The following is a 14,548-nucleotide window of genomic DNA, read 5'->3' as shown; positions in this document are numbered from 1 at the left end:
ACTATATTATGTTACTCCCTAAAAAAGTAACTAATCACATTACTTAGTAACTTTTTATGGAAAGTAATGCGTTAGGTTTATACTAATACTTTTTCTCACCTAGGCTGGGCTTGCTTGCTTGTTTTTTAATAACAGAAAAAACTAAAGTTCTATTCTAAAGGCCCTTTGACACCAAAAGTGAAATGAATAATCCACAGACTGAAGGAAATGCAAATTTACAACTGTACAGTAGAGGTCAATAAATGAGAAAACAAAGTAACTTGCGTTACTTATTTGAAAAATGAACTGATATTTTGTAGTAAATTTAAAAGTAATGCGTTACTTTACTTGTTACTTTGAAAAAGTAATCTGATAACGTAATTACTTGTAATGCGTTACCCCCAACACTGGTCATGATTAACTTATTCCACAAGTAAAAGTATATAATAATAGGGAGGTTACCAAGATAAATGGATCTCAACATGTCTTTAAAGGAACACGCCGACTCTTTGGGACTTTAGCTTATTCTCCGTATCGCCCAGAGTTAGATAAGTCCATACATACCCTTTTCATCTCCATGCGTGCCGTAACTCTGTCTGACGCACCCACCGCTAGCCTAGCTAGCTCCAGTCTTTGTGCTAAGTTAGGCTAGCGGTGGGTTCGTCAGACAGAGTTACGGCATGCACGGAGATGAAAAGGGTATGTATGGACTTATCTAACTCTGGGGGGTACAGTGAATAAGCTAAAGTCTCAAAAAGTCCTTTAAAAAGTATTACTGATTTCATTAAGTGTAAAACTTTTTTTTTAACAACAAGGTTAAAAAAAACAAATCACTGAGTGCACCTTTAATCGGTCTCATTACTCAAGAAGACATTAAATGTGGACAGGAGACTTGATTTTAAAGTGCAATCCAAGCATTGCACCAGAGGCTGTGACAGAGTAGCATTGGCGGTAATGCGCAGTGTATTGGCTGCAGTAATAATACAGGCCCCGTGTGATAATAACATCTGCTCCTAGTATTGCTGAGGTGAGTTTAAAGCAGCAGCACTCCCTGGGGACTCGGGGCTGTAAGATAAATGGGGGCCGTCTGGAACAGCTCATTTTGTGTTCGGTCTACAGAAGCGAAGCGACGGGGCGACGGGCCAGGCATATTACAGCCTGCGGAAACACTTCTGTTCTCATTTCTCTCATTACTTCAGCCGGCATGTAAAACAGGCCCCTGGCCCTCAAACGCTCCCTCCTCTCCATCACTCAACCATTTGGCCAATCAGTCGCACATTTGCAGCTTGGCCACTTGACTCGGAAGTGAAGCGAGTCTGGCAGGGAGGAGGAGGAGGAGAGAGAGAAAGCTCTACGACGGCCGCCGGTGCGATCCAGATGAGCGCCGCTCCTCCTGTCTCACCTGATCTGTCTGAGCGAAGCTCATTTAAAGTCTTGGGCAGAGAAACAGAGGGTTGGCTCATTCCCCCGACGAGATTCTCTCAAACCAAGTGTTATGTATCTGAGCGGAGTAATCTGGCTTCCAACTCATGGGAGAGATTCCCTAACCGCTTGGGAAATTCCATCTAGTTTTAAGGCCTTTATCAGGGGTAAAGGCTACAGACTATTTCCGGCGCTTTTTCTTTTTTGTGTGGAAGGAGTTAAGACTGCATGCAGTGGGTGGGTGGGGGGGGCACTGTCGAAACAGGGAAGGGGGGACGCATGCCTCCAGTAAACCACAGAACAGATGTACGCTCCAATGAAAAGAGAAGTGACAGGTAAGTGAGGGAAAACTATGACACAGGACACTCTGAGACATTTTAAGAGCGGGGGGCTGTAAATACAAGGTGTGCGGACTGTGCTTGTATTTACGGTGATGGAGTTACTAGACCGGCTGCTGGTTATCTAAAGGTTATCTACGACATCAGACGGTCACACTGGAGGAGGGGAGGAGGGGGCATCGGTTAAGACACACATATGGCTATCTACCTTGCAAGTCAGCTTTCAGCAATGCAACTTTTGTCAGCCAAACGAATAAGAAAAAAAACAAAACAAAATATAAAAGATGTTAGTAGAGGCACTGGAATGTCTGTGATTATAACAAATTAAGTTGTTAAAATGTAAGGGAACAGAGAGAGGAAATAAGGAAAGTAGATGAAAGTAGACAGAGACCCAGGGAAGAAGAGAGGTGGAATTAGAGATGACAACAACAAAAATCAGGAACAGACATGATAAAAGCCAGTAGGTGTAGGTTTGGTTTGAACAGAAGGACATTTTTCAGCCGTGATCATTCCTTAAATTTTTTTATACTAAAAATGAATATATATATATATTCATAATCAAAGGTTTATATGCACTTTTAATCTTGTGGTTCTTAGCAAATATCAGAGACTCTTTTACAATGAAATATTCTGATGGATATAAGCACTGTATGTGTGTGTATTTTGTCATACTTTCAGACTAAATTGCTGAAAAATGTTCCAGGAAATGTAGCAAATAGGTTTTCTTTTAGTAGTAGGGTTACAGTTAGACTGTAGTTAAGATTTATTAAAAACATTTATGTAAAAATAATAGCAGTCTATGGAAAGCAAAAGCTGCTACTTTTGTTTTGATTTGATGCATTCTTTTAATTAATGTTTTGAAAGTAGTCTCTTACACTCACCAATGCTGCATTTATTTGATAAAAAAATATGAAATATTATTACAATTTAAATAAACCATTTTCTTTTTGAATATTTGAATAGCCTTTTATTTCTGTGATGCAAAGCTGAATTTTCAGCATAATTACTACAGTCTTCAGTGTCACATGATCCTTCAGAAATCATTCTAATATGCTGATTTGGTGCTCAAGAATAAGTTCTTATTATTATCAATGCTGAAAACAGCTGTGCTGCTTAGTATTTTTGTGGAAACCCTTAATTTAAATATTTTTTTTTCAAGATTCTTTAATAAATTGAGCCAGAAATCAGATAAAAATGTCACTTTCAATAAGCAAGTGTAGTAAAATATATATATATATTTTTTTAACCTGTAGAGATCTTATATTCCCATTTGAAAGAGTTTTTCCTTTTAACAATGAATAAACTGCATTCAATTTGACTTCAATTCATCTTTTAAGGACAGAAAACAAAATAGGCTATTTTTTCTAGCCTTTTGCAGCAGTCCAAAGGGCCATTCTCAGTTGTGTTCCACAGATGCTTCGCTTTTATATCTTTCTGTGCTTTGATGAAAAAAAAGATTCTAGCCCTAATTAATATGCTACTAACAAACTGGCAATAACCAGTCTCTTTACTCTCATATATTCAGCTTCACCACAGTTATAGCTTGGGGAAAACACAAGGTCTCTTGACATTGCTAGGGACATGTCCGTATCGTTCATCCCTAATCTACACCAGTTTCAGAGGAAAAGAACACAGAAGCCTGAAACCTGTTAAAACTGGCCCAGCATGAAGAAAACACAAAACAGATAGTGAAGAGAACAAGAAGCAGAGAGGATGAACACGAGTGCATGAGATGAGACAAGGATTGAAGATTGCAGTCATCTAGTGAAGGACCGCACTAAGCCGGCTTTGTGTCTGTGCCATTCATACCGTTTTCCTCACCTTCGCATCCTCTCTCCACCTGGCCGGCGTTGGACAGTGCGTCTGACAGCAGGTCTGGCAAACGGCCGTTCAGGTCCACAGATGCCAAGCACCCCTGGAAGCCCTCTTTAGAATGCACCAGCTTTGGCAAGTCCTTATACATCTCTTTGGCCACACCTCCCACATACAAATCACCTGTAGAGACAGGAAATATTATGCTCTGACTGACCATGTCTTTTCATTTCAACTATCAGGGGAGCATGTTTTGTATATATCCATAGAAAAGGTACACCACTTCCCCCTGCTGGTCCTTTTGTTTATTGCAGTACACAACATGTGAATACAACTTGGCACTAAGGTAAATAACACATATATACTACCGTTCAAAGGTTTGGGGTAAGCAAGTTTTTTTTTTCTGCATTAAATTGATCAAACGTAACAGTAAGGACATTTATAATCTTACAAATGATATATATTATTTATTTATTTCCAAATGCTGTTCTTTCAAACTTTATTAATCAAAGAATCCTGAAAAAATCTAACCAAACCAGCATATTAGAATAATATCTGAAAGATCATATGACACTGAAGATTGTACTAATGGCTGCTGAAGCCTTGGTGAGCAAAGGAAACTTCTTGAAAAAAACATTGAAAATATCTTACAGATCCCAAACTTTTGAATGGTAGTCTACACCCCATATAATATAATATAATATCATATCAGATAATATAATTATTGTATCTAGTTCAGCTTAAATGATCAGTTGAAATCAAAGAGAATATCAAAAGTACCTTTCAGATCCAGGTTTTTGGCTCCCATGGTAGTCTGTGTGGTGATTTTGGTGTCTATTTTAACTGTGTGAAGGTTGTTTGTGTCTCTTGAGATCATCACATTGTGCCAGTGATTGTCATTCAGAGGTGTGTTGGAATTTCCCTTGATGAGATGAGCTCCATTTCCCAGGTCTGACACATAATGGAGATATCTGCATGCAAACAGTCATGAAAACATTCAGTGAAGGACTTATCACATGTTCTAAATGTATCAAACATGGCACATTAAAAATGAATTGAGCTTACCCTTTTACCAGCTCTACTACTATAAAGTCATTGCCATCTCCTCGGTTGTACAGGACGAGCCCATCTGGTGAAGTGGTCTTAAACTGGAAGAACAAGTGCATGGAGTAATAGGCCTGCAGGGTGGGCAAGGTCACATAGCTAGAGCGAGACTTGAAGGTAACCGGATCTGCCACGATGCTCCTGTAGCCGATCATGGCGTTCAATTCGCAGTAGTCAATGTCGCCGTTCTTGCACAGGTCAATGTAGGACATGCCATTGAAGGCCAGACCCTGCAGGTGTCCAATGAAGTTGGAGGGCACGGCGGGCATGTACCGCTTCTCTGTAACGATGCCCGTCTCCACATTGTGGAACTCCAGCTGTGTATGGTCCCCCGTGATTTGACCTTACCAAGGCGAATAATCGAAAACAGATTTAATACAGGAATGGGTAGGGTGTCAAAACACAGGCCCTGTCCCAACTACCGCCCAAGAGTGACGTAATGCTGAATACATATACAGTCATGAAGTAGACAAATGGGACGTGATACGGTCTTGTGGGCTTGACAGACACGTACAAGCCATGGGCAAGACCACATGTACATATAAAGTGCGCTATTCAGGACAGGGCCGTGGCGTTGTCAAGTGGGTCATCTCAAATCTACTGCAGCAAATTGAGATTTTTAACAAACATCAGAGACTTGAAAACACGAAAGCATAAAGAGTTGTAAGAATGTCAGAAGTATTTCAGGCAATTCGAAGGAAAAAATGTGAACTTCATATTTCTGTAAACCAGTGGAAGAGAAAGAGGTCTTTAAATATTTTAAAAACCTCTTTTAAAGCTTCCCAAGAGAAAGCTCTTTGACTCTAAAATCAGGAAGGTTATGTGAGTATAATGTATTCCCTCAGTGGTTTGGTCTCCGAAAGCATCAGCATTAAAGAAAATACCAAGTATATTTCAAAGTGTCGACTACACACTAGTAAGTTCAGCAAGAAACTAAAGATGATTGTACTGCACTGTGGGAAAGCACTACCTTTTTCATTTGACGATAATTTACTGGGCAAATTGCAAAAGGTGTTTTTGCCCCTTGAGGAGCACTGAGGGAAGGCTATTGGAAAGTGAGCCACTCAATCCCTTCATGAACGGCTCTTTCATAAGACTATTATTAGCAAAGTGCAATGATTACTTAAAGGAAGTAATTATGATCATGTAATGCTGGGTGGCATGTCCCATTCATTCTTCTTCAAACTACAGGTGGTTTATTTATCTTACATGGGATTTTAAAACTCTCTCTTACACCCAGTAACTTTATCAACAAAGAAATTATTTATTATTTTATATAAATCAATTTATATATGTATAAAATACATGTGGTTTCATATTTTGAAATCACAGGTGAGTTTTGTTTTTTATCTTACATACACCTAAGGACTATATCAGCAAGGAAGGCATTACATATTTTATATAATTTATATTTATAAAATTACACTACTGTTCAAAAGTTCAGGGTAAGTGTTGTAATTAGAAATAAATACTTGTATTCATCAAGAATGCATTACATTTATTAAAAGTGACAGTAAAGACTGCACATTAATACTGAAGACTGGAGTAATGGCTGCTGAAAATTCAGCTTTGCTGTCACATGAATAAATAACATAAAAAAAAAAAAATAAAAAAAAATATATATATATATATATATATATATATATATATATACTGTATATCAAATAAATCTTATCGACCCCAAACTTTTAGATGGTAGTGTATATAATTTTTTATACATACATAAAGCAGGAACATTTCCATATTTCCATAATCCAAGTAAAAAAAAATTTTTGTCAGAGACGCAAAGAGGTCATATTTGAATTTATTTTTCTTTCTTTTTTGGCCATAGCAATCTTGAATTTTGTTATGTTAATGTAAGTTAACTTTTTAATCCAAAACAAAGTATCGGTGACGTATATGTTCGTATAGGGACAGACAATAATCAATAATCTATCCACTTCAAGTGCTCTAAAGGGCATAGGATGCTCACTATCAAACTCAAATACTTGACAATATGATGTACCTTCAGATGGCTGCAGGTCATCCACCATTAGCTTCAGACTTTTGCCTCTTCTGACGACACGAACTGTGTGCCATTCGTTGTCATTCAAGTTCTGGCCCGCAAATATGGTCTCTGGACCTTTACCTATAACATGTCCCACACAGCGGTTAACAGAAGGTAGAAAGACAGAGAGTGATAGAGAGACAGAGGAAGCAAGGGGTTGTGAAACGGGATAAACTAAAAAAGGGGGTGTAGAGAGGTGACTGATATCCATGTAGAGAAAAAGAAAAGAGGGTTCATAGATAAACAGCAGAGGAAATGATTCTGTCACACATCACATTCACGCATTTAGATCTATCTACTGAATGGTCCTGTGGTCTTGTGGCCAGCCCTGTAATGAATTCGGTCTCCCCTTTTAAAAAAAACAACAACAAAAAAATGATTTGTTAGCAGCATACAATACATGAAGTGAACTCAACTGTTTTATCCCACTTCAGCCACCAGATGGAGCCATTCAACAGTTTTTATGACGGCCCTCCTTGAGGAAACCGACCTGCGTCTGTTATTTCAGTCGAGTGATGTTCGGCTGCATATGCTTCTCACGTCCTTACAATTCCTGAGCGGTTTAGGAAGCACATCCAAAAAACCTTCAGACTGTAAACTCAATTCGAGAAAGCAATTTCTCGGCTATAGAGCCTCCCCCTTGTCCCGTGAACACGTGCGCCGGGTTCGACGGGGCCCCCGGACCTCCGGGCTCCAATCGAGCTTCCACTAGATGATCAGAGCGTGCGAAGAGGAGCCTGCAGGCTTTGTGATTTCAGCCGCTCTGGCTCTCTTTGACACGTCGTTGTCTCTCCTCATCAGTCAGACTGCCGCTAAGAGGGCAGCGTGTCATTGTCAGGGGCCCCTGCAGCCCATCTCACTTGATAACAGGTAAAAAGAGTTGCCATTAAAGAACTGCCAGGCTCCCAATCGATTTTCTATCCCTCCCTGCTCTCAATTACTATGAATCCAGATCAGCCAGCTCTGAGGGAAAGAAAAGCAGCAGCATGTAAGGTCTCAGACTGCGCAACAACGCCACCTTAAGGAATCTCTGCAGATCTAAGAAAAAGCCACCACTGAGAGGAAACACTAAGGGGCAGCACTATTAAGCCTCTGGCAATATACAAGACATGACATGTGCTTTTTTTAGGCCTCTGACCATCCCTGCACAAAGGATATATGTGAAAAGGTGACAGCGTGTGATTGGACAGCTGGAGAGACAGCTAAAGGTCCACGGCTGCTATGCCTTTATTAGGAAGGAGTGTTCAGATAAACTCGCAAGCAGCAAAGACAAAAAGCCTCTCCCTCTGTCTGGGAGGGCAGCTTGTTGCCATGGAACTGGGGCAGATGGTTGCGTGTGTCCGGTCACTTTGATTCTCATCTCCCAGGGTGGAGAGAGAGGGCAGAGTTAAATAAGACAGAGGTGGGCAGAGGCAGGCTAGAGAGCTCTGACAGGACAGGGCTAGCAGGAGAACACAGACTAGACGCGCACACACACACACACACACACACACACACACACACACACACACTCTCTCTCTCTCTCTCTCACACACACACACACACACACACACACACACACACACACACACACACACACACACACACACACACACACACACACACACACACACACACTCATCTAGGCCAGGAGAGATGAGATGCATTGATATCTAGCTCATCCAGCTGAGAACGATACCCATGTGAAACAAGCGCAGGCAGCCATTTTGAGACAGGACGATCTTCATATTGAGGACACAGTAATTCAGCTCTACTGGGACTGACTAATCAGCAATGCTAAAGTCATTTTAAAAACTCTTTGATCGTCAGACAAATTTAAAATATGGATGTGTTACAGCTACATTTTTCTATATATATACATATACACACAAAAACATATTTTTTATAGGTAATTACTCTTTACCTTACATTTTTATATATTTATATAATTGTATTCTTTATATTTATTATAAATTGGTTCAAGATGGAATACTGTATGTTAAAAAATAAGTATGGTAGGTAAACATTTACAAGTACAAAATAAAGGTAAAAAATGCCGCTGAAGATCAATTCAAGGAGGCAAATATTGACCCTTGCCTTTATAATAAAATACAATTCTGACACTGGTATTGACTGTGTCCTCCGCACCTGTCCGCGACCACCCATGTGTGTAAGGGGTTTAATTTATTAGGAATTATGGTTACTGATAATAAAAGGAAATGTTCTGCTAAATCATAATTCAAACAGGATGAAACTGTCTTTTTTGTTGTTTATGGTGCAGAGCAGGTTAAAACATTAACTTTCAAATCACAGCATGATAAATAACCATAACATAAAACTACAACCTTAAACCAATACGCCTCACATTTCATTCTGTCGTATGAAGCAGTTTTTATAGAAAATAATTTAAAGGTCATCAAAATCCGAACAGCCGAACCATTTCGATGGTGCAACTATAAATGTCAGAGACCCAAGGTGGAAATATGGATCCCTGAAGTGCAAACCTCTAACTAGCCAAAATGCTGCTCTCAACCTATAGCTTGATTTAGCCAAGAGCGTATAGTGACCCCACTGGTTTCTAAATATACATCTTTCATCCTGCTGACACTCAGACCATATTAACAACCCATGAGCTGATGTGACAGCACTCTCTTGGTTGAACACACTGTCACCCTGGGGGAGGCAGAGTCCCTAATTGGCAACGGCTTGTTCTTTGTGTCAGAAGAAGAACAACGCTCATAAACACACACACACACACACACTCACACACACACTCACACACACACACACACACACACACACACACACACACACACACACACACACACACACACACACACACACACACACACACACACACACACACACACACACACACACACACCAATGACAGGAGTAGCTATGGCTGGCACAGATAATTAATGAGGATCCAAAAAACAGAGTTGAGAATAGCAGGCTGTTCAAACATGAAAAGCCCCTGCTTCTGTTTCTCCACGGGAGATTAAATAATACATCTCCTTTTGGTCAGAATCCCTAATTCTGTCTTTTTGACATAGATACAGACAATAAGAAGCCGTGTCCTTGAGCACAGAAAAAGATGCAACAAGATAGATATCACCATACATTTTGAGGGTTGAATTGACTTAAAAATCTATGAACGCCTACATGTGCTTGAAAAAACAAAATGGCCACCATCCATGGCCTGTTTCTTAAATTTACCAAAAAGGGAAAGGCTTTCTTTTCACTTCCTAAGTGTGTGTGTGTTTCTTTTTTTCTTCAAATTTGCTAGGAAAAAAGAAAATGGCTGCAATCTATGCCCTATTTTTTTATGCTTAATGTCTTTTATGCTCTCTAAGACTGCATTCATTTGATCAATAATACCGTAAAATTGTAATATTGTGCCTTATTTTATTATTAGAGTTTAAAATAACTGTTTGTCTATTTTAATACATTTAAAAATAAAATGTATTCCTGTAATGCAAAGCTGAGTATTCGACATCATTACTCCAGTCTTCAGTTTCACATGATCCTTCAGAAATAATTATAATATGATAATTTGGAGCTCAATAAAAGTTTCGTATTATTGTCAGTTGAAAACAGTTGTGCTGCTTAATATTTTTTTTTGTGGAAAGCATAATATTTGTTTTCTGAAGAATCTTTGATGAAAAGAAAGTTCAAAAGAACAGCATTTATTTGAAATAGATTCTTTTGTAACATTATACATGTCGTTGCTGTCACTTTTGATAAATTTAATGCGTCCTTGCTGAATAAAAGTATTGATTTCTTTAAAGAAATTCAGGCCCGGTTTCACAGACAGGGCTTAGATTAAGCCAGAATTAGGCCTTAGTTTAATTAGGACATTTAAGTAGCTTTTATAAACGTGCCTTAGAAAAAAAACATTACTGGTGCGCATCTTGAGACAAAACAATGGTAGTGACACATTTTAAGATATGTCAGTGCAAGTTGCTTTCAATAATGTTCAGTTCAATAATGCATTTTAGTCTGGGACTATCCTTAAGACTAGTGAGACTGTGAAAAAGGGGGATAGGCTATATCAAAAAAACGTACTGACACCAAACCTGTGATGGCCACCCTGTTTCTGATGCACACATTTATCAAACTGATACTGTTTCCCTTTCAGTTCCTCCGCGGAGAAAAAATGCAATAAACTCAAAATGAATGACACTGTTGATAAACGTTCTGGAAAAAAATCGTACTGAATCCGCTTCCTGAGTGACTTGTAAATTGAAATAACAGAATGTAAACAAGAACCACACAGTGCGTCAGACTCTTCTTCTGTGTGTTGTGTTAAAAGGTAAACTCCCTGCAGGGGACTACCGTGCGAAACGTTTCCATTTCTGATTTGTTTACGAGACCTCTTACCCAACCTGTATCGACGGGTGACAAACCACTCGTCAGAAATATCCAGGCTTCCTTCTTCACTATCGATGTGGAATTGGTTCCTGTGGTTTTCATGGGACCATTCACACCTTTCCCAACTTCCTCTCTGTTCATAAGTAGTTGTGTATAATTATCTCCCAAGGCTCCTTACTGTGTGGGTAGATGCCCAACTGTGAGGGAGATGTGGAGGATCCTGACAGCTCCCGGCATCTTTGTGTTTCGCACATCGTCAAGCGAGAGCTGTTTTGCTTCTTCAATGCCAAAACACCCAGTGTAATCAACAAGACACTGTGCTTCGTGAAGGTGAGTGCTTGATGGCTTGGGCCCATTTCAACAGTTCTCCCCACAACCCTCCTAGGAACAGATTCAGGTGAGGATGTTCTGTTCATTTTATTGAACGTCACCAGAATGCTAGTCCCATTGGGGTAAAAGCACATACATTTGGTACACAAATGAGTTGTTGAGAGGACAGAGTATCCACTCGAACTCCTGGGACTCCTGATGGCTCGCTTTCGGAGACAAAATTGGGCCTTCATCAGGAAGCAACAAATCATTTAAAGAGCCAATCATGTGGGATAAAAGGCTTTGGGTCCGATGCCCAGTGGTTGAAACAAAGTCATCCATCCTGCCCAGATCTGAACATCACTGCGGCAAACTGGGATACTGAGGCTATGATGGAATGGGGGACATCATGATGTGACCATCTGCTCTATCACTCAGAAATTAGGCCAGGTTAGGGCTGAGATTGTGGGACCTTAATAAGTAAATAGCCTTTTAATACTATTCTCATAGGACTCAAAATGTGAGACTTATACAGTCAGCCACACCATGTAAAGATCAGTAAATACAGACAAACAAACACAGTGAGATCAGGCTCGGAGGGCTAGCATTGCTATTCACCCTGTCCGCCGTTCTATCTGCATCACAAATTAAACAGGAGCATCGCCACTGCATATTTATGAACACTACCGCTTCAGTAAATGGCAACCCTACTGCATATTTATGGAGGAGGCTGTTTCAGAGAAATGAGGTCCTTTTGAATTCACATGAATCTCTTGATTCTAGTAAAGGATGCTCTGAATGCATCGAAATGTCGTCCCCTTGTCGTCGGTAAATGCCGTTCTGCACAAGGTGTTATTAAATAATCAGGCTGGAGTTTGTTCATGAGATCTTCTGTTAGGGGACATGCAAGGATTTGTTCACACAGGATGTGTTCTTGCATTTCACCTGAGCTATTTTTGAAACATATAGTTCAACTTTTGATATGCTGCATGTCAGATCAACGTCAATTTAAAAAACATGGACTGGATCAGATAATTCTGAGGATGACATAAGCATCTCAAATGTATTCAGTCCATCTGGTGCATGGAAGTTAATGCACCTAAACATATTCTGTTCCATTCCGCAGTGGTCTGTCTAGCCATTTTTAATCAAGAATCCATCCTTTGTGAATCTCTCCTATGTGCAGTCCATCTCTCTGAGCATTTACATTGACAGTTATAATTGACCTACAGCAGGTTATTGCGTAGTCGAGCTACAGTCTTTATCTGTCTAAGCATACATGAAAATGTGTAATCAAATATTTGAAGGATTAAATACACACTGTGAGTCACCTCTGTCTTTCAGAACAAGAGCAGAATGATGAGGACAATTGTAGTCCGTTTTATGTGCGTATGCTATTTTTCAAAAGTTAGGGGTCAAAAAAAAAAAAACGACCACTTTTATTCAGCAAGGATGCATTGCAAAATACATTTATAATGTTAAAAAATATATATTATAATTTTTTTTTTTTTTATAAATTTCTATTCATCGAAGAATCATGAAAAAATATAACAGAGTTTGCACAAAAATATAAAGCTGCACAACTGTTTAACTGTTTCTGAATGACTGAAATAATTTCTGAAGGATCATGTGATACTAAAGACTGGAGTAATGATGCTGACAATTCAGCTTTGCCATCACAGGAATACATTACATTTGACAATTTATTCAAATAGAAAACAGTAATTTTAAATTGTCATAATATTTCATAATATTCCTGTTTTGACAGAATTTTTTATCAAATGTTTAAAAACATTTAAAAAATCGCATCAAAGTTAAACTTTCGAATGGTAATGCACATGCTGGACGAGGCCGAGCTACAATCACGAAAATAAAAAAAACAACAGCATGATTTCAGTTAGTCTAAAGCGTTAACATGACATTAAAAGAGAATGTCATAAGAATTATTGATTTGGTCAAACTGAATTTTTTTTCAAGTGCATGGAAATGCTTTGTAGCTACGAATCAGCTTGTCAGATCGCATGATATGAGCCAAGTGAGAAAAGCCAAGACAGACTGTGAGACATCAACAGATTTTACGATATACATCATTGACTGGGCAGTCTGTGTCCGGTCTGACATCCTTATTTGAGGACAGGCATGTCATACTAAGAGATTCAAGACTGCTAAATTTGCCCAATGACGAAAGAACTAGAAAAAACATATTTCACAATCTCTGGTCTCAAACAGCAGAATCGTGGCAAAATATCTAACAATGTGAACCCTAATTTGTCACTGGCCTGTTTACAAGACTGCTGTGTCTCGTAGTGTGTTGTGCTCCCATTATGCAGAGGGAGTAGACGAACGGATGAGGAAAAAAGCCCCCCGAGGAAGCTCAGGTGCTTTGTTATCTTGGGCATTCAGGTTAACACAGACAACTGCCTCATTGTCAAATGAGCCAATATACTGAGCTCAGGGTTGCAACGAAATAAAACAATAACACGCTCACAAAAGCCTGTTAAGACGCACAAACAAAATACACTCGGTAAGACCAAGAGACAAAGCACTTTATCAGATGGTAAAATCCTTGAAATCTCTGGATGCTTTTGATTGGACAAGAAACTCTGTGAATTAACAAATGAGCTATTATTACTATGCAACAGCACGAAGCAAATATTTCTGAAGGCCAAATTTGGATGCAGAGCCGTATTAGTTTGATGATGAGGGAACTGATCATTACGTTCATTCTTTGAATATGAATGAGCAATGGCAGTTTGGGGACATAAGACTCTATGATGAGTCACTCAAAGAGATTTGTATCGGAAACAAGCAAACACAAAAACAAACAAAGACTCCTTTGAAAGAGACTTTAGAGACTGATATTAATTACCCTGAGGCTTTTGGAGAATCAATGCCATGGTAGGCTAGAGTTCTCCAATATAAAAATAAAATAAAATAAAATAAAATAAAAGAGATGAAAAAAATAGATTGGCAAAGCCTGCAGAGATGGAGAACACCTATCTTTCTCCTCACATCACTTTTTTTTTTTTTTTACTCCCTTTCTAACACAAAACGGCTGTTTCCAGTTAAAGGGATATTTCAAGCAAACAGTAGAAATCTGTGTTATTTATTTATTTTTTGGCAAAATATATTAGTGATAGTTCATAGTGACTATGTTAGAATGCACTAACAGCCGGGTGTGTAT

The 14,548-nt window shown here is 39.0% G+C and overlaps 1 protein-coding gene across 15 annotated transcripts in view; it reads right to left on the bottom strand.

Annotated features, from left to right (window-relative positions):
- The window catches only part of nrxn1a (neurexin 1a), a 180,328-nt gene that overhangs the window by 62,030 nt on the left and 103,750 nt on the right, over positions 1-14,548 (bottom strand). For 8 of the 15 annotated variants that reach the window (XM_082151709.1, XM_082151718.1, XM_082151711.1 and 5 more), the window contains 4 exons: positions 6,661-6,783; positions 4,617-4,998; positions 4,332-4,522; positions 3,549-3,734 (listed from right to left, as the gene is read on the bottom strand). In XM_082151709.1, coding sequence (XP_082007835.1) covers positions 3,549-3,734; positions 4,332-4,522; positions 4,617-4,998; positions 6,661-6,783 — 882 coding nt within the window. Of the gene's footprint in view, positions 1-3,548; positions 3,735-4,331; positions 4,523-4,616; positions 4,999-6,660; positions 8,162-8,247; positions 8,548-14,548 lie in introns of those variants that run through there. The other 7 variants (XM_082151719.1, XM_082151721.1, XM_082151712.1 and 4 more) reach the window with 2 other exon arrangements.

The sequence above is a fragment of the Leuciscus leuciscus genome (assembly GCF_965113295.1).
Source record: "Leuciscus leuciscus genome assembly, chromosome: 21".
In the NCBI taxonomy this organism is placed as follows: Eukaryota; Metazoa; Chordata; class Actinopteri; order Cypriniformes; family Leuciscidae; genus Leuciscus; species Leuciscus leuciscus.
The sequence above is the reverse complement of the archived record's forward strand: the minus strand, read 5'-3'. Positions and strand labels throughout refer to the sequence as shown.